The 19,780-nt window shown below is 35.1% G+C and overlaps 4 protein-coding genes and 1 long non-coding RNA gene across 6 annotated transcripts; 1 reads left to right on the top strand and 4 right to left on the bottom strand.

Annotated features, from left to right (window-relative positions):
• Positions 1-288: 288 nt before the first annotated feature.
• Positions 289-2,592, bottom strand: LOC111486809 (pentatricopeptide repeat-containing protein At4g21705, mitochondrial-like). The gene is made up of 3 exons (XM_023133986.1): positions 2,557-2,592; positions 2,133-2,525; positions 289-1,677 (listed from the first exon to the last, which is right to left on the bottom strand). Exons 1-3 carry the CDS (start codon positions 2,590-2,592, stop codon positions 472-474), a joined length of 1,635 nt encoding a protein of 544 aa, XP_022989754.1. The 3' UTR covers positions 289-471.
• A 536-nt stretch (positions 2,593-3,128) lies between these two features.
• Positions 3,129-4,551, bottom strand: LOC111496472 (expansin-A12). Its single transcript, XM_023146961.1, has 3 exons — positions 4,252-4,551; positions 3,620-3,929; positions 3,129-3,525 (listed from the first exon to the last, which is right to left on the bottom strand). The coding sequence occupies exons 1-3, from the start codon at positions 4,406-4,408 to the stop codon at positions 3,213-3,215; spliced, it is 780 nt and encodes a 259-aa protein (XP_023002729.1). The 5' UTR covers positions 4,409-4,551; the 3' UTR covers positions 3,129-3,212.
• An 89-nt stretch (positions 4,552-4,640) lies between these two features.
• Positions 4,641-19,225, top strand: LOC111477912. The gene is made up of 3 exons (XR_002717370.1): positions 4,641-4,651; positions 14,317-14,318; positions 19,096-19,225. It is a non-coding gene; the product is annotated as an uncharacterized LOC111477912 (long non-coding RNA).
• LOC111477886 (thioredoxin 1-like) lies at positions 6,563-9,291 on the bottom strand. Of its 2 annotated transcripts, none has more exons than XM_023121863.1 (2): positions 8,993-9,291; positions 6,563-7,081 (listed from the first exon to the last, which is right to left on the bottom strand). In XM_023121863.1, the coding sequence occupies exons 1-2, from the start codon at positions 9,189-9,191 to the stop codon at positions 6,768-6,770; spliced, it is 513 nt and encodes a 170-aa protein (XP_022977631.1). In that variant the 5' UTR covers positions 9,192-9,291; the 3' UTR covers positions 6,563-6,767. The 2 variants fall into 2 exon arrangements, with proteins under 2 accessions (XP_022977631.1, XP_022977621.1); XM_023121853.1 differs by having other exon boundaries at positions 8,972-9,272.
• Positions 10,276-13,438, bottom strand: LOC111477882 (3-deoxy-manno-octulosonate cytidylyltransferase, mitochondrial-like). The gene is made up of 8 exons (XM_023121838.1): positions 13,124-13,438; positions 12,002-12,047; positions 11,842-11,928; positions 11,639-11,763; positions 11,344-11,483; positions 11,136-11,187; positions 10,937-11,047; positions 10,276-10,562 (listed from the first exon to the last, which is right to left on the bottom strand). The coding sequence occupies exons 1-8, from the start codon at positions 13,364-13,366 to the stop codon at positions 10,470-10,472; spliced, it is 897 nt and encodes a 298-aa protein (XP_022977606.1). The 5' UTR covers positions 13,367-13,438; the 3' UTR covers positions 10,276-10,469.
• Positions 19,226-19,780: the final 555 nt, after the last annotated feature.

Below are 19,780 nucleotides of genomic sequence, written 5' to 3'. Positions count from 1 at the left end.
AAAAATAAGTGAGGGAGAATTTTAAATGTGGCATATATCCTCAAATTATATTAAAAACTAAATTATTAAAAAAAAACTCAAACATCAGGGAATAAAATACATATTTAGCAAAAATAATTATTGATTATATTTTTTATTTTTTGGTACATTATTAATTAAACTGCTAAACTTTGAATATGGTGTTTAATAGGCTCTTAAATTAAAAACTTAAAAAAAAAAATGAAACCGAAGAACTAAAGAACCAAATGAACCAAAAAAAATTATAATACGTAGATCAAAATAGGATTTAGATAATAATGATTAGTATCCATTATATTTTATGTAACAAAATATGATGTGGCATTAAAATACAGATCTATTATCTAAATCCGACCAACTCAATAAGAATTAACCCACTTGACAACTGGTCTTTTATGAGTTCTAATTTAAATTATATACACATACTACCTATAAGATACTACCTCCATACCATTAATCTAGCTGAGCTAAACAAGGTTGTGATTCCTTAAGAGCATCGGCCGTTGTTTCATCATTGTTTTTTAAGGTTTCCAGAAGCTCATCGAAGGCATTACTTAGTTTTCCGTCCATGGAAGGAACAGTCTTCAATGAGCTCAGAAACTCTTTCAGCTCCTCATATCTTCCATTTTCAGATAGCCATCGCAGTATGCTTGATAAGACGCTAGGTTTGGGCCTCCACCCTTTGTTTTGCTCTTGTACAGCCACAGCTTCCTTCATGCACTTGAAAGCTTTCTCCAGGTTCTGCTTTTCCAAGTACCCTGCTGCAATAATGCCCCAACTATTTGGTGGTGGGATCCTCCCGTCACTGATGATGTTTTGGAGCATCTTTTCAGCTCTTTCAATTAGCCCCCTTTTCGAGTATCCGATGAGAAGAACATTCGGAACCCGAAAATCATAACACTCGCAAGATGACACCCATTCCTTGACCAATTTCTCAGCTTCCTCAAGAAACTCAAGCTTAACCAAACAACCCAACATGGTTATATAATCCCTATTGACTTGCTTCTTGCACTTCTTTTGGAGAGCCCACAGTCTCATTACTTCGTCTTTACATCCCAGACTGGTGTAAAGTGAAATGAGATGATTGAAGCCGAGAGCGTCTTGATTGACCTTGTCCTCGCATTTCCGAAGGTAACTCATTGCTTTCTCGTGCATACCAGCCTTTATGAAAAAATTGGCAACCATTGAATAAGTAGTCCAGTCCATAGATATGTGAGTTTGACTCTCCATTTCTTTCAAAACCTTCAGCATACCGATTAGATCAGACCTAGCTCCATAAGAACTGATGCAAATTCTATAGCTATAATTGTCAGGAAGAACACCATTCTCCTTCATTTCAGAAAGTACATTCGGAACTTTATCGACCTGGCCAGTGTTCAAATATAGACACATTATATCATTGTAGCAGAGGGGAGAGGAAGCAAAACCCATCTCTTTCATCTTCTGCATATGGGAAAGGGCCTTATCTACAAGGCCTTCCCTGACATAACAATTTAGAAGAGCACCATAGAGTTTACCCATTTCCTCTTGGTTAGAAACACTGCTGAAATACTTCTCTGCGGAATCGAGCCCCTGAACTCGGCCGATTAGATCAAGCTGTACAGCAAAGTCTCTAGTTGTAAAGGAAAAAAGTCCCTTGCTACGCATCCATTCAGACACCTTCAATTTGAATAATCCAAAAGAAGAACAAATGATCAAATATCCAGAAATCTTATAGATATTTCAAAAATAAGATCTAGGATTGATGAAAAACCAAATGGGAAGAGAACAATTTAGGACATCAACCTAGTGCTAAATAACATGAAACTTTTCATTCTCTAGTGAAACTGCAACTAATGCATTGCAACTGCTAGAATCATGTTGAAAAACCACAATTAACTTGACCACATGTGATTACTTCAGAATTCAAAACGCGAACTTCCAGTTTGTGCCTTCGTCCACAATATTTTCATCAATCAATCGATTTGAGAATCCTCTCTCAACATCATTCATTCAATAAAAACACACGAATTTTACTCCATCCAACAGACATCATGTACAATAAAAACATTCCTTTAACGGGAAATGGCAAAAGATCAAGTAGAAATTAGAGTGTGTTATTCAAATGCGCTCACCTCAAGGGCTTGGCCATACCGCCGGCAATTACGAAGGTCGCGAACGATTCTCCGCAGCTCAAAGTCCTTGATCATCCTGCCTTCCTGAATCCACTGATCAAGAATCGGAACTACACTAAGCTCAGGAGAACCGAGAGGACTGATCCTGGCGAAGAGGTTTCTTCGGTTGCAGGTTCGTCTCGCGCTGTATAATCTCAACGCTACAAAACAGAATGCATCTGTCTCCGTTCTTGCCGTTCTCGTGAAACCTGAAGAAAAGCTCCTCAAGATTTTGAACATTGCCAATGCCGCCGCCAAGGCCGGACCTCCGGAAACCTCCAATTTCAGGAAAAAAAACCGAGTTTCGACAGTTTTGAGCGCCACCTTCAGCGTTTGAAATAGAATAAATAGTTTCTAGGGTTGTAATCGTATCGTCTCTATAAACATCTTTTATATATTTCTCACTCCATGTCTCGAGCATTTCCAGTTAAATTTTTTAAAATTATTATTAAATAATTCATCTCAAGTGATTTAAAAAATAAAATAAAAATAAATCTAATTTTTTAAGCACTTTTAAGTTAGTAAGATTATTTTAATTTATAACTAATAGATTTTGCTTTTCAACAAATTTCTTTCAAATGTATTTACATAATATTATGTAATTTTAAAAAGAAAGAACAATAGAAAATTGAATTAGATGAGCAAAATTAAAGATAAATCATTATTATTTTTATTTAATATATATTAAAATTATTTGAAGTATAAAAGATTTGAATAAATAAACATATTCTTTCCTTAATATATTATAATCTTTTAATCTTTGGTTAATTGATGTTTGTGGCTAAAATTTAAAATTATTTATAGGATGCGAATTTAAACATTACATAAAAGAAATACTAAATGATAGGTCGAAATAATACATAAATCGATGGAAAACTAAGGTGGAAGAATTATAAATTCAACATAATTATAGTTTTATATCATTATATTAAAATGATATAAAATTCAACAACTATAATTTCAAGAAGAAAATAAACATGAAATCAATTTTAATAAAAATAAGTAAAAAAGAATGAATGATCAAACATGAAGGTTCGAGCCCTAAGAAAACTGAACCATGGAAGAAAACGTCTGTCCAAACCACCAAGAAGAAGGAACCACATTGACAAACTCCAATGTCCTCCCATCTATTAGAGTAACCTTAAACGACATTCTTTGGTTTCGAAGGTCGACATTGGCCTGCCAGTTTGCACCCCAATTACGATGCATGGGCATCCACGTCCTCGTCCTCGACCCCTTAACCCATGCAGCCTTGACGTCGCCGCTGCCACCGACGTTCGATATCATCACCATATTGAAGTTTGATTGTCCTCTCAATGTGAATCGAACTCCTCCCTTCCTTCTACAACTTACCCTTTAAAATACAACATTTAAAAGCATATATTAAAAAAAATTGAACGTTTTATTTAAATTTCTACCAACTTACTAAATATTGTATCATGTTGTACCTCTTGTAAAGGACAGGGACGATCCCTTCGTTGCCTTGGCGAGCAATGGTAAGAAAGGCAGGTGACGACATGTCGAAGTGCGCGCGAGGGGGGTCGCACCAGCCCCCGTTGTTATTGGAGGGACAGAAGTTTGTGGCGGTGATGGCGACGGCGCGGCGGCGGAGGCACCACTTGGGGTCCACGTTGTAGTTGCAAATTACTAGGAAGCAAGCGCCGCAAGCCTCTCCTCCTCTGAAAAGTGCGCCGCTCACCGCCGCCGTGTTTATTCCAAATCCGGCATGAAATGTATTGTCGTAACCACATGCTCCTCCTGATTAAATAAATAATCACATAACTTTATTACAATATTAATATATTATTTTCTTTTATATATATATATATATATCAAGAAAATGATTAAATGGCATAATGCTCAAATATTAAAGTTGATTGCCAGATATGTATGATTAATAAATTGTGCATTTTCTTAAATTATTGGAAACATGTGTACTAACAATTTTCTCAATTTTAATGTATATTTTAAGAATTTAAAAAGGTCATATTTTTAGAAAAATAAAAAAACTAGTTTTCAAAAATAATAATTATTTTTTTTTTAAAATCTCATTTAATAATTATTTCATTCAAAGACTCACCAAGGCTAGTAGGGTTTTGATCAGCTCCATAGAATGTTGCATGAGCATCAAGCCAAGCACCACCGTCCCCATGGACGAAGGACCCACCAACCAGCATGAAAAACAACGCATACAAAACCCAAACAAACCCACCATTCCCATAAATCATGGCTACCATCCTATAAATTTTCCCGAGAAACAAACAGAAATATTAATAAGAACAAAAGGAAAATTATAAATGTGTACGTAGAATGCTAATGTTAGGGCTCCATTTATAGTGGCAGAAAGGAAGGTTGTCGGTGAAGGTATAGAAATATATATATATAAACTGAGAACGCGGTTTTGGAGATGAAGATCAAAGTACAGAGAGATATGTACGGTTACGTGTGAGAATGATCAGACAGTCTAAGAGCAGTGGCATGTGAGGTTTTGAATCTTTTGTTTTTCTCTTACTTAATTTTGTCGGTGATTTATTACCTAAATTTCCAACCAATTCATCCACATGCAATTCTTTTTTCTTTTTTCTTTTTTTTCTTTTTTCTAAAAGAACTATATTAGGCAATAACGTATAACATTTCCTTTCTTTCCAAGATGTTTTTTTAAAAGGTTCCTCTAATCTCATTTTCTAAAACTATTTTTTAAGAATGTGAGGGAGGTTGTGAGATAGACTCCAAGTTTGAGTTGGCTAACTTAGTTAAGGGTAAGAGGTAGTATCAGACAATCACTGTGTGAGCTTCGAAAAAGTGCGAGCTTCGAAAAAGTGCGACTGTGACACTTGGTACTAGAATTGAGTTGGCTTTGATTTGGGCTTCCTCAAAAGAGCTCATACCAATGGAGTCATTCCCTTAATTAGCCGATGTGGGACTTTCATACACCAATGCCTCCCCTTAATCGAGGCTCGACTTATTTTCTTTTGGAGTCTTAGTCATTTTTTACTATGCCTTCGAGGAGCCTTGACTCCTTTTCTTTTGGAGTTCTTTGTTCAACATTTGAGAATTCTATTGGCATGGTTAAGTTTAGGGTATGACTGCTTCTAGAAATGGAAATAGTAATCATGTATGCAACCAAGCAAAATAGTAATCATGTATACAACCAAACAGTTGGTAGGTTCCACGTTGACTAATTGGTCGAGGTTAAAGAATTGATGCATTATAAGAAGTCTTTGACAATTTCAATATTTTGGATGAGATTGCCACTAGAGCTAACAAAACTGATGCAATAACTGGGTGCTTGGAAGATATGTTCACTCAAGATTTAATGTCAATGGTTGAGACTCTAGAAAACCAAGTCACATGATGTGATGTCCCACATTGATTGGGGAGGAACAAACCACTATTTATAAGAGTGTGGAAACCTTCCTCTCGAAGACCCATTTTAAAGTTTTGAGAGGAAGTCCAAAAGGAAAAGTCAAAAGAAGAGAATATCTACTACCGGTGAATATTAGTCGTTACACATGACCAGGCTTCAAGCGTGGGAATAGCTTAACACGCTTAAATGATCTTTGAGCAGCTCTAAACATTAGTTGGGTTAGTGGAAGGAAAATATGTCAATCAACTTATGCTAACTATTCATTGATGATATGTTTTTTTTTTTTTATAAATATTTTTTTATATTCAATAACCAATTGGAAATCTATTTCTTTCAAACTCTAAGACTAATTAGGATTAAATTAAAATCTCATAACACTTGTACAAGGTATTGAAAATTCACAACTTAGATTTACATATCTTAGTTTTACCAACTCCTCATATAAATTTAATTTTCTAAAAGTCTCTAAATGTAGAAACAATAATTAAAAAATGAGCCATATGAAGCCTATATTCATATGCCTCCTTCGAGATGGTGAAGTTTAATGCCTCTTTATGGATAACAATAACTAGGCCTTTTTGTAATTATGATCTTAGTTGATTTTGCAAGATTCGTTGGGCTCGTTTTTTATTTCTTGTATACTTCTCAATAAAGCACCAAGAAAATCTAATCTCCTACATCAAGCTATGCAACCCTATCCTCTATGATAAAGTTAGAGTGGCAAATGCACAATTCCAAGGCCACTCTAATTCTAACGCAGTTGCCTAATGTGCACAAATTTCAAATGCCTTTTCTTTTACTGCTTCAAACCTCCTAAAATGACTCAAAGCAACGATGAACACTTCTTCTCTGGTCAGTTAAGAGGCTTCCTTTACAATATGCACCAAAAGTTCTCTCTTCTGTACCATGTGATGAGTGATTCATACATTCTAGCATACGGTTTGCAAGCATGTATTGTTTAATGCAAATACCAATACATACTAGAACTTCATGTCTATTAAACTAGAAAAGCTAATAATTCAAAAAAAAAAAAAGATGCATTCATAGAAAAGGTATTGTGGCAATAAACATGACCAAAGAAGATACAGTTGCATTAAGAACTATTTGTAAAAACGAGGAGAGTTTATTTCCAGACTAGAGAATTCATCATCAGATTTAGAGGAGAAATTCAATAAACTATGAGAAAGCAGCTTTTATTCTTTCTATACGTACTTTTTTATCACCCATCTCTACAAGAATTTGTCCATGCTGTCAGTCAGAGTTGTTTTGGTAACTGCACCAATTATTGCCTCCTTCTTCTCACCATTTTTGAAGATAATGACAGTGGGGACGCTTCTGATAGCATATCGGGATGCAATCTCAGCTTCCTGATCAGTATTTACCTTGTAAAATTTAAACTTTCCTGCATACTCCTTGGATAGTTCATCAACAACCGGATGAATCATTCGGCAAGGACCGCACCATGGAGCCCAGAATTCAACTAGAACCGGTACACGAGATTCAATAACCTGTGACTGCCAAGTAGCTTCTGAAGCAGAAGGTACTGCAACATTCGAGAAACATGTGATTTGTTAAACCTCGACAAGGGCTTTCTTTTGGGGGGAAGAAAGTTAGAGAAATAAAAAGTAGTTGCAGGTATATTGCTGATCTGAGAATCAGTCAGACGGAAGAGAAGAGTCAAAAGAAAATATAGATTAAAATGTTATTTTATGGATAACAAATTCCTATGTGAATGTTCTAACATGAACTGAGTGCTGTCACACTGCAGGAATTATCCCAAAGGCAAGTGATCAAGAATCAGTACAACCAATGATACAGAGCCTGAACTCAAAGTCAATTGAAAGTATCACATTCTTAATACTCAAAACTAAATATTTCGACGTCCCCACCCCATGATCTTCATAGATAAAATAAATATGTTCATGCATGTGTATATATTAGAATATAAAGGTATAGCTTAAATGCACTATTTGGTAAACGTTTTTCTATACTTAAACATCTGTTATTCCAAATTAACGATTCATAATAACAATAAAAAATGGTGTGCAGGAAAGACAACCAACAACAAATGCTGTAAATGACTCAGAATCTCATGCCATACATAAAAGGTAAATGTTGGCTCCCCTGCAAATCAAGATGCATACACCAAAACATGCTCACTCATACACACGCAAAAGAATGGGGTTACCGGGAAGAACCAGGAGAGAGAGACGAGTAAACCACTTTCTCCAAAATTCCAAACAAACTGAGCCAGTATCAGACCAGCTCCCTACTGACGACTCTCTATAACGGCATAAGACCCAGGCACAGCAGAAATCATATTCACAAGGGTGCAGAGAATTGGTTTGTCACTCACCTATTGGGTGTCCACTGATTGACCATGGCAACATATAAACTAAAGAAGAGCTCCAATCACATATAATTTATTTTGCCCACTGAGCAACATTAAGTACATTCCCTTCATTTTATAACTTAAGTTGGTATCAGAGGCACCTCTCTTCCAACTGCAACAAACCCAGAAAACCTCTACGGGAGGGATATGGAGCACTTTGGACATTATGACCAAGTGTACATATCTTAAGCACATGAGTTAAGCATAATTTAGTTATAGATATATGATCTCTTGGTCGAGAGAATATACCTTAATCAGTAGTTAACTCTTGCTATCCAATCTTTATGGTTAATGTAGTAATTCATTTGAAATTTTAATGCTTGATCTTTCACTTTCAAATGGAAACACATTTCCACAGCCCAATTTAGATTGATTGCAACTTGCCATCCCAGGATTTTACCTTCAAATCTGTCAGGCTTCAGAGGACTAAAACATAGTAGGTGAATTACAAATGTGATCCCAATAGTTTGGAGAAAGTTAGATTTAATCCTTATGGTTTTAAAAGTTATAATTATATCCCTATTGATAAAACCTCATAAACAATCCTCCCCTTATAAATAAGAGAAGGATTGAATGCCTGACAGTTAGCTACCTGTCAAAGTTAAGTAGTTGATTGGATAAAAAAGGAATTGAAAATTGACAATTTAATGCAGCTTCTTTGAAAATTGGCCAACTCCTTTTTCATCAGTCAGCTACTGAACCCACAAAATCAACTAAATACAAGAGGTCACTTCACTTAACATGGACAACTACAATATACTCGATGTGTTCGAAGCTTTTAATGGTAGACACTATTTGTGAGACTTCATTTAACGCACAAGTAGTTGCCGCATATAACTCTAGTAATGATCTAACCTACTATTTGTTAATTATACAGTTTAGTTTCAACTTTTATCAAAACCAAACCAAACACCAATAGATACTCAAGAGTATGATCTTCATCAATTCACCAAACTTACAAGTGTCCTAAATTTTCCTTTCTTCCCTTCTCCCAAAAGCCAAACAACACAATAAAAGAAAACAACAGAACAAAATCCGAACCTATGGAAGAAGTTTCCTGACCGTCGCAGACGACTCTGTCAGAACGATGAGTAAATCTGGCATTCGATCTCGCAGATTTTACAGAATGGGAAGTGAAGCTGTGTCCGATCTTCAATGCTCTGTAGCGCGGAAGCACGAGGGAGGTCCGACGGCCGGAGAAGGTGGTGGAAGCCAAGACGGAGGAAGAGGGAAGAGCGAGGGAACCGAGAACCGTAGCCATGGGAGGAAGGAATTAGAGAGAACGGTAGCTGTGAGTGCGAGGCGAGAAAGCGTGAAGGTCCTGGGCAAAATTTGTAATTGAGTTTTTGGATTGACGTGGCACTGAAAGAAGTTCGAAAGGAAGAGAACTTGACGTGACGTTGATGCAGGTCTAAATACAGACGAATAGAAATGTAACGCGTGGATGACGGTGGCATTTCTAAATTATTTAGGTTTGAAATGGACAATATTCTACCCATCTCTAACTCGTCAAAGAAGCTAAGAACAATAACCTTCATAGAACAATAACCTTCATAGAACAATAACCTTCATAGCTCATGTCGTAAGAATAATAATTTTTATAGTTATGTCAAAGAAGCCAAGAACGATGTGATGAATAACTTTCCTAGCATATAATTAAGAGAGTAAGAATTGATAATTAGTCATGTCTCTCACTTTAAGGCATTTTAATTCTAATAGGTGTAAACATGATTGACCTCGTATTAACTCAACAAGTAGTGAAGTTTTATCTAACATGAAAGCAAGTAAAAGAAATTTAGAATAGACATAGGTTCATGGACAACATGTCTTAGACAAACATGACCGAGACATCCAACATGCGGCTGCAAAATGTCCTAGACAAGTGTAATTACGATCAGGACAACCCGCTCTAAGACAAACATGACCAAGACATCCGACATATAGTCACAGACTATCTTAGACAAACATTATCGTGACCACTAACATCCTTGTCAGCTAACCAGCTAGAATTTGTCATAGTCTCAAGCGTTTGAATTCCTGTGTGTTTCCTCCTTGATTACTTGAACTTGCTTGTGCATCTCCATATTCTTTGTCTAAACAATGATAGCATATTGCACTCGAAGTTGTCCAAATTGACCAGAGACTGGGCAAGTAGGCTTTGGATGTCTTGCAAGTGAACAGCTGAAGACTCAATGGGCTCGCTCACATGAGTTCAGAGAGCTGTCTTAACAATGGGCATCTGAATCTCCATGTTTAATGTAAAAAGAATAGGCACCAAGGTTCCAACTCCAACTCCAAGTATCATAATTCAACATTACAAATTAAAATGAACCAAAGCTAACCCATTAATCAACAAATTTACTTCAATAACTATACAAATAAATCAATATGTCACAAATATCAGAAACGAAGAGCTAAAAGATATAGTTTTGAAAAAATAACAGCATATTTTGTTCAACCCAATACCAATTACAACTACTAATAACGAAAACGAAATTGTTATCAATTTGAAAGTATAGCTTTCTTTGGTTAATCTTAATTAAGAAAGGTTCCTTTCCTTCATAAAAGATTCTATCTTTTCTACATCTCCAGGAACATCAACACCGTGCGCCTCGTGGTCGACCTTAATCACCTGCAAAACAAAATGACAGTTTCAACATTGGGGCACCATACCTTTTCACAAGTGAAAACACAGAACTTCTTTCCCAGACAAAATATGAAACTTGGATCGGTTATCATTAAGCGTACGCTCGTCTCCATCTAATTGTAAGTTTAAACACTTTTTTGAAGAAATTCTTTTGATAAAAAAAGTTTCCATATCTTACATTTGTTCTTTAAAAAAATGCTTTAAATAACAACTTTGTTTGGTTAACTATATTAAAAAATGATTCCATTTCAAAAGTTATTCTAAACGCACTAGAAGAACAAAAATGCCTGGTTTTATAAAGTATACAAATTTCCCAAAAGTGGGAAAAGATGCTATGTTCATAAGAAGTTGAGGTGTACCTTCATTTTGTAGCCATGTTCTAACACTTTTAGCTGTTCTAAATCCTCTTCTAGTTGCAATGGTGTTGATTGGAGTTCAGGATATATACTTAAAAATTTCGAATCAAAACTCTGGAAAGGAAAATAGAAGAAAAAGGAATGTTCCTTCAGTCTGGCATTACAGAAAAATGAATTCATCTCGTATACAATTCATTAATACCTGGATTCCAAGATGAAGCAAATAAGGATATTGAAGGTTGACCTTTCCTGACCTGCATCAATGAATTGATGTAACTCGTTAAATTTCCCGACAACTCGAACCTATCTATAATGGATGCTGCAACTTGATCTCGAACAGGGACAATCAAATAACGTAAGGATGCACTATCAAACGCAAGGGAAGCCCAAGATGGAAAAGGAAATCTTACTTGTTGAAAGGGATCAATCCTCTTGAAAAATAAATAGCGTATCCATGATTATCCACTACGCACTTCACGCGATTGGGGTCGAATGCATCTTCATGTTTTAAGGATGTCACTGCCGTGCTGAACACTGCATCCGGGGCAGCCTGCACACCATACAGAACAAGAGCTTGAGATAAGGCAACCTTCAATTAGTTTATAACTGTCCATTTAGTAGTATGGAGTCTTGTATTGCAACATCAAACTTTCAATCCTATATAATAACAATGCCATTTTAACCAAAAGGCATGAAAACATTCACCTGTAAAGCTTTAACAATGCCATCAATGATCTCCGGTTCGATAAGCGGCTCATCTCCTTGAATATTTACAACGATATCGTATTTCTTCTCCAGCTTCTGAAGTGCTTCATTACAACGTTCAGTTCCTAAAGTAGTTTCATACTGAAAACATTAAGACTTCAAAACTAATCTTGAGATTGTTATATAATAATCACAATGCTTACCATTCCGGCAAGACTCTGATGTCATTACAACATCAGCACCAAATCCTTTACAGCATTGTGCAATCTTTGCATCGTCGGTTGCTACAACTGGAAAGATTTCAAATTGAAAGGTAAGGATGAGGTACGCATAAAGCGAGAAGAACAAAGCACACATGCTTACCAACACAATCCAATGTAGTAGCCATTTTTGCCCTTTCCCAAGTTCTCTGTAGAATATGAATTTCATAGGCATATTAAAATTTTGGCAGATTCAAAACATGAACAATATAAAATCATAAGCCAATGTCGTAGGCTTCACTCTTACTGCAAAGTAAATCAACATCCAACACCAGAAAAATGTTGATTTAATGACTATTAGCTCTTTAGAAAGATAAACTAAGGTCCAAATGATCTATGATGTCAGTTAAATCATAAAAAGTACAAATCTACAACATCCCACCAGCCAATGCAAACCAAATTCCATCAAATACAACATTCTACGGAAATAAATACAAGAGTTGAAAGTTCAACCTACGAGAACTGATCCAACCGACATATAGATCCTTATAATAGACATAATTGCTTCCAAAAAATAAATATTGAATAAATCCAGAGGATTCAATTTTAGATTTGGTATGAAAAACTGATGGTTTGGTTGATTTACTTCTCCTTTCTTTGGGATAATTTTTTTTTTTTTATAAACAATATGAAATTTCAAAATAGGGGAAGAAAGCCGAACCCGAAACAAGAAGATTAGAAAGGACTTCTCCACTTGAAACAAAGAGTATTTGAACTGTAAGCATTTTAAGAAGCATAACATTTACACTAAGAAACTACAAAATAGTTTTCTTTATTGTTGACGATTCTATTCTTCCTCTCAAGCTAAAGATGCCAACATAAATCTATGATGAATTGAAGCCAATGGATCTTATCTTCTTTCGGGAATGTGTGAGCCACTAAAATTGATGAGAGGAAATTGTTGATGTCGTGAGGAGAAGACAATGGAGCATCAAGCTTCCAAATTTTCTAATGCCTAAAAAGCAAATGGATACGGAGGAATTTTGTCGATTCCTCTCTAATTCATCTCCAGAAGCCTACTTAAAAGAGTTAAGCAAATATACGTTATAGTTTATGGTAGATCCATCTCATAAAGCATAGCTTTCACATCAACAATGAAATTGAAACGAACAAAACCCAGATCAGATATGAAACAAATGAAAATTTCCAGCGGTATAAATCGAACTTGACAGATCCAGAAACAGCACGAACAATAAACTCGAGAATGATAATCAATTGAACTAACCTGGATCATTGGCTTTCCGAGAATCTCAACGAGAGGCTTCCCCTGGAACCGTGAAGAGGCGAATCGGGCGGGAATAATTCCGACAACGCGGCTCCGAAATTTTCCGGATCGACCCAAATAAGCTCGAGCTCCGATGGCGGCGCCAATTGTGATTCCGGCAACAATCCCATGCACGATCCAGGCTTTGGCACTGCCGAGGTACCCGCCTGATGATGAAGAGGAAGAAGAAGAGCAAACCGACATGATCTCCCGCTACGAGTGACTCGTATTTGCACTGATGCCAAGATTGCTTGGGCTGTTCGTTCCCACCTTTTTTTTCCCTTTATTTGAAACCAACTTTTATTATTTTTTTATTAACAAATTTCATGAATAAACGTTAAATTTCGATTAATTAAAATATTCTTTTAGTTATTATATTTTGAATTTAATTTATTTTAATTTATATTCATTCTTTTTTATTACTCTATTTTTAATTAAAAATAAATCTTAAAATTAGTTCTTACAATTTAGAAAAAAATAATAGCTAAATAACTTTTTTTATAAAAGTCTAAAATCTATTTCTAAAATTTATAAAAAGAAACGGATGGAAATTAGTTGGTTAATGAAAATTACTATTATTCGATACGACACAAACTTTATTGTTATAAATAATTTCATCCAAATATTTTATATAGAGATTTATGAGTAAGGATATTTTATAAATGAGCTTACATAAAATTAGCCTATGAAATATTTAATCTCTCTTTATTAGGCTCGTCTATGAGCGTTTGTCCTTTAATTTGTATAGGTGAGACAGACTTTTGTAGCTAAATTCATGTTTTTCCGGTGTAGACAAAGTAGATGAATAAATTCATGTAACAGTCTAAGTTCACCGCTAACAAATATTGTTCGTTTTGACCTGTTAAGTATTGATGTCAATCTCGTGTTTTTAGAACAGTCTAATAGGGGGAGTTCCACATCCTTAAGGAATGATTTGTTTCTTCTTCCACTGATATGAGATCTCACAATCCACCTCCTTGGGGGCTAGCGTCCACGCGGGCGCACCACTCAATGTCTAGCTCTGATACTATTGGTAACAACCCGAGTAAATATTGTCCTCTTTGACCCGTTACATATTGTATCAACTAGACACGTTTAAAAACCGTGATGCTGACGGTGATATGTAACGGGTCAAAGCCAACAATATCTATTAGCAGTAGGTTTTGACGATTACAAATGATATCAAGTGTTGATTTCAAGACTTAAACAATGAGGCTCCTCCTTCTGTTTAGTTGGAACGAGACTTAATTTATGATTGAATCATGAACTAATTGTCAATGAAATGATATTACCACGGTAAACTTACTAATCTAAACATAACTTGAAAAAGAAAAAATTCTACATGAACCTCAAACATATCACATGACGGCTAAGAACATGTAAATAAAATGGTCGTTGTTTGACTCATTTCCATCTCCATGTCATCTCGATTAATTAATCTGTATTACAAGAAAAAAGAAGTGAGAATACAAATTCTTGATGAAGAATATAGACATAATAAAACAAATTTTATCGAAGAACATTAATTCGTAGACTGATCATCTTTGATCAGCAACGAGAAAAGAATTAAACGTAACTCAATCCAACCCAACCAAATGAATGAACACGTCCACCGGGTTACAAGTGAGTTCGACAAATGGGACAAGTTAGATTAATCCCCAACCATTTCATAATGCAATGCGTATGGAACATATGCTTGCAATTAGGGAAAACTCTGCATGAAACTCGGTTCCCAAACGCCTCCAAGCATATCGGACATTCGTTCAACTCCGACGACGCCACTTCCCCATCATTCTCCTTGCAACCATAATCTACCAATGGCATCATCAGTTTCTCCATCGCCTTTTGAGTCTGATGATTCAATTCCTCAGGGTTCACGGTGGCCGCCCTTGTCGCCATGCCGTGTCCATTGTCACGGTGGGTTTGGTTGGCGCCTATGAAGCCCTGAGTGTGGCATTGGAAACAGATGTAAATGCACAAGCTGAAGAAGGAGAACAACACAAGAACTGTCAAGACAAACCCAAAGAGCACGATGATGGGCATCTGTTGTGTTGTTTGGATGCTGGGAAAATTAAGGAAAATGGGACGAGAAAATGAGGCGTTGATGAACAATCATGGCTTCACAATCACCACTTATTTGTTTTGGTTTTTTGTAACATAACAAGAAATTGAGTTTCAATAATAACTGAGATGGCATATAACAAACTCTGTTGTTTCCATTTTTTTTTTTTTTTTTTTTTTTTTTGGTGTGGGAGTTTCTTTGTTAAGCTAACAAGAACATGAACAACTATTAAACCCATTTTAAGAATATTTGGATAATATTTTGCTCGAGTTAGAACTTATTTGAATAAATTTGAGTTGGATTCAAATAAACTAAAATTTTATAAATTGAATTGGTTGAAGTGTTTTTCGTAATTTATTTATAATTATTCTCTTATTACTTATTTCCTAATATCTCTTTAAAATAATTTTTTAATTATTTGAAAAGTAATTTTCTAACCCAATTTAATGCATTAACACCCTGATTTGTACCAATGAGAGTTGATGAAGATTATGATGATTTTATAAGTTAATTAGTGAACAGTAAGAATATAGTTAATTAATATTTAAATTGTGATATTGGCAATGTCTTTTAAAATGTCATATCATTAGTTTTGAAATTTAATATATAGGCATAGATATATATAAATCATTCAATAGTCACCAACGATCGAAAAAGGGTACGTCTTCGTATCCTTAGCTTTAGGATCGTATTCCTAACATGATACGAGTATTTTGCAACCTAAACGAAGGTTAAATACTCAAATTTCTTATAGAAAATTTGATTTCTACATGTATTCTAAAATGATTTGTGTGGGATTTTTTTAGGGGTTTCGTTCACTTAGTTGCGAGCTTGAGTTCCATAAAGTAAGATTCAGGAAATAAAGCTTCAATCTCAAGATCGACTCGTGATTATACTCCACATAATTCAATTAATTAAAATATTATTTGATATCGAATTTTGCATACAAAAGCTCTATTTTATAAACACTATTGTTAACAATGGTTTGAAATATTTACATTAAATGTGGATAATGAAGAATGTCAGCAGTTTTGATTGGCAATAGGAGAACGACAAATAGGACAAGTCATGTTCCTCCTAAGCCAACGTTGAATACAAGAGTAATGAAAAATGTGTTTACACACGACAAAAATCTGGCAATCCTCTCCATTCTCAAACTCCTCCAAACATATTGCACAGTCGGTGTATTTCGCCGCCACCTCCGAGCTGCCATACCTCACCCTCGTTGCCATTTTCATTACAATTTGTGCTCTACGCCCCTTCCTCTCCGCCATTGTTCTCTCCAATGCCTCCCTCCAAATGTTGCTTTCGTATCGAGATACCAAACTTCTACCCCGCATGGTTTGGTTTTGGTTTTGGTTTTGGTTTTGGTTATTGTTTTGGTTTTGGTTTCTCTCGCCTGCTTCGACGTCAAGATCGTCAAGATGGTGCCCATCTAAGTTCGTTGACCCGATTAGGTATTGACACAAGACGAAGATGAATATGATGATGGAAAAGGAGGCGAGGATGGAGAAGATGACAATGGAGATGATGATGACGATGACGATCGAGAAGGCGGTGAGGAACGGGAGGGTTGAAGGAGGAGGGTTGGATTGTGGAACAGTAGTAAGGGCTTGAGGGATCATGTTGGGGAGTTTCTTAATTGGTTGTATGTGTTTTTTGGTGGGTTTTCAAATGGTTTTGTGTGAAGAAGAGAGGACAATAAGGCCTAAAAAGAATTGGTTTTTTCCAACAAATTTTGGTTTATTTACCATTTACAAGAAAAAAGGGCTTGTGGGGTTTCTGTTTTTTGAACGAAATGCATAGCCATTTGCCGATATCAGGAAGCCATGGAGGGCTCTCCCCATCCAAAAATGGATAGTTTTTGGTTTAGTTCTAAGTTACTGGAATGATCATTTTCGAATTGTTTATTTTCTTTATCAAAAAGCGTTTCTAAATGAAGGTAAGTTTCTAAATAAGTACCTTCAGTTGAAGTGTTCCAACTGTATTCAATATTATTTATTTTCTTTATTAAAAAGCTCCAAAACTCCAGTTGAGTTTCTAAATGAAGGTAAGTTTCTAAATAAGTGCCTTCCCCCATTAAAGTGTTCCAACAGTATTCAATATTTTTTTTAATGATTTATAGGTCTCTACAATGATAATTTTCAAAATGTTAAATTACACGTTTACTTATTTGAATTAAAGGGTTTCAACCGTATTCAATATTCTTTTAATGAATTAACGGACCTTCTTTAAAATGTCGAATAGGTCATGTTCTTGTTGAATAGAAAATTGAAATTTAGATTGAAACAAAACAACCTTAGAGCTTAATTTTGTTAAAATTTGAGTTTTTGTGAAGTTATTGATTAATTAATTTGTCAATTAATCAAATTTAAATTTGGAAAGTTTTAATGCTATTGATATTAGTGAGTTTAGGGGGATTTTTAGGATCTAATTTCATCGTTTAAGATGAAAATTGAATTTATTAAAACTATTAACAATAAGACAGGAAATAATTTAGTAAAAATATATATATATATATAATTATTTATCCAATTAAAACTATACATGAATCATAAATTAATTGATCATAATTATACAAAATTAATAACATTACATTTTATATATAGAATGACATTTTATATATTTTCATTATATATTTTCATTAAATTTGTGAGATCACACGTTGCTTGAAAAAACGAAGAATGTGGAAACTTCACCATTATATGCATTTTGAAACTGTGAGACTAACTGTGATACATAACGAACCAAAACAGACAATATATACTAATTGTAGCCTTAAGCCGTTACAAATGATATTAGAGCAAGACACTGGGCAACGTGCCATCAAAGACATTGATTCCCAAGGAGAGTGGATTGTGATATCCCACCTCGATTTGGAACGAAACATTCATTACAAGGGTGTGAAAACTTCTCTAGTAAACGCATTTTAAAACCATGACTAACGGTAATATATAAAGGATCAAGGTGAACAATATCTGCTAGCGGTAAGTTTGGGTCGTTAAAGAAACTTTATGCAAGTTTTTGAATTCAGAACCATCTTGATCAGATTCCATGAAAACGAGTAATAAACGTAGATTCTAGCATAAATGCAAAGCAAGGATAGAACATCAAAAGAGAATGAAGAATCTTATCATTTTGGTGAATACTATCCATGAAAACGAAGTACAAAATAAGATTCTTAGCACTTGACATGAACAATAATAATATTTTTCATAAAAAATTTGACATGTCGTATCAATCTTCACCTCCTTTCATGATAAAAATATAACAAATCTAGCTTAGAACCGTAAATCAATTGAATTAACTATGTCTATGTCGTTGTTAATAAGAGCTGAATTTAGCCTCAACTATGTCACTGTTACCACTTTTTTTTCCTATTCTATTCCATGTCATGTAGAATCCAACTTCTTCTCAAAAGCAGGAAAAAGAGATTGGATATGATAGCAATGAAAAAAGAAGACAGAATGTATTTTGATGGGTTTCATAACATTTTGAAGAAATTATTCTTCAAGATATTATCAACAAATTAAGGCCAAAGCTTGAATCTTGAAATCAAACAAACTAAAGTTTCATGATATTCTATTAAGCAGACAGGAACTTCACTAACCAGCTATTTCAGGGGCATATGATCAAATTTCAAATGCACTAAGAAGGTTATTTCCAGATTTCCCAATTTACAGAAGAAAAATAGAAAAGAAAAGTGAAGTTGACATTAGAGAAGGATAGAAAGGCAGACCTATATGATTCGAATTCTTTTGGACAGTTCAGAAGAGGCGTGTGCTTCTCCCATACTTGGCATTCATCTCGGCCACTCCTTGCCAATGCCAACGCCATGGCCCTGCACTATAAATACACAACCATACTCAAGACTTAGAGATCATAAGCCAAAAAAAGTTCCATAAGCTATCAGTTTTTCCTTCTCCTACAACTTCTCTAGCTTCTTCACCATGTCAGGCAAGTGCGGCAACTGCGACTGCTCCGACAGCAGCAACTGCGTGTAAGTATTTTTTTTTTTTTTTCTTTGTTTTCCTACGAACTTTGCAGCAAATCTCATCAAGAGCTTGCTTGTCTCAAAGCTATGATTCTGTTGCCCTCTCAGAAATTGTCTTAATATATCAAGTCTGTCAAGGTGGTCCTTGGTTGCCCTCCCTGCAATAATATTAGAAGTTTCCAATTATGACAGTTTGTTTGATGCTATAAAGGGAAGCAGAAGGGGCAATAAACCCTATTGGGGTGAAACTAAAAGTTCGAATCCAAATTATAGTGTCGCTGCAAATAAGATCATCATAAAACCACTTTTTTTTTCTTTTCCTTCACAGTATGACCAAATCAAAACTAAAAAATTACTAGTAAAAAAAGGATTGAAAAGTTTGCATATTCGAATTCATTTCTATGTTAATGACGTGCTCTATAATGACAGGAAAAAAGGGAACAGCTATGGCGCTGTCATCATGGAGAATGAGAAGAGGTAATTTTTTCAGCTCATCGGGCATATACCTTCTTCTAAAGAGATGATTTAGAGCCCATTTTTTTTCATGAAAAACTCAAATTCA

The sequence above is a fragment of the Cucurbita maxima genome, unplaced genomic scaffold, assembly GCF_002738345.1.
Source record: "Cucurbita maxima cultivar Rimu unplaced genomic scaffold, Cmax_1.0 Cma_Scf00001, whole genome shotgun sequence".
Taxonomy (NCBI): Eukaryota; Viridiplantae; Streptophyta; class Magnoliopsida; order Cucurbitales; family Cucurbitaceae; genus Cucurbita; species Cucurbita maxima.
The sequence above is the reverse complement of the archived record's forward strand: the minus strand, read 5'-3'. Positions and strand labels throughout refer to the sequence as shown.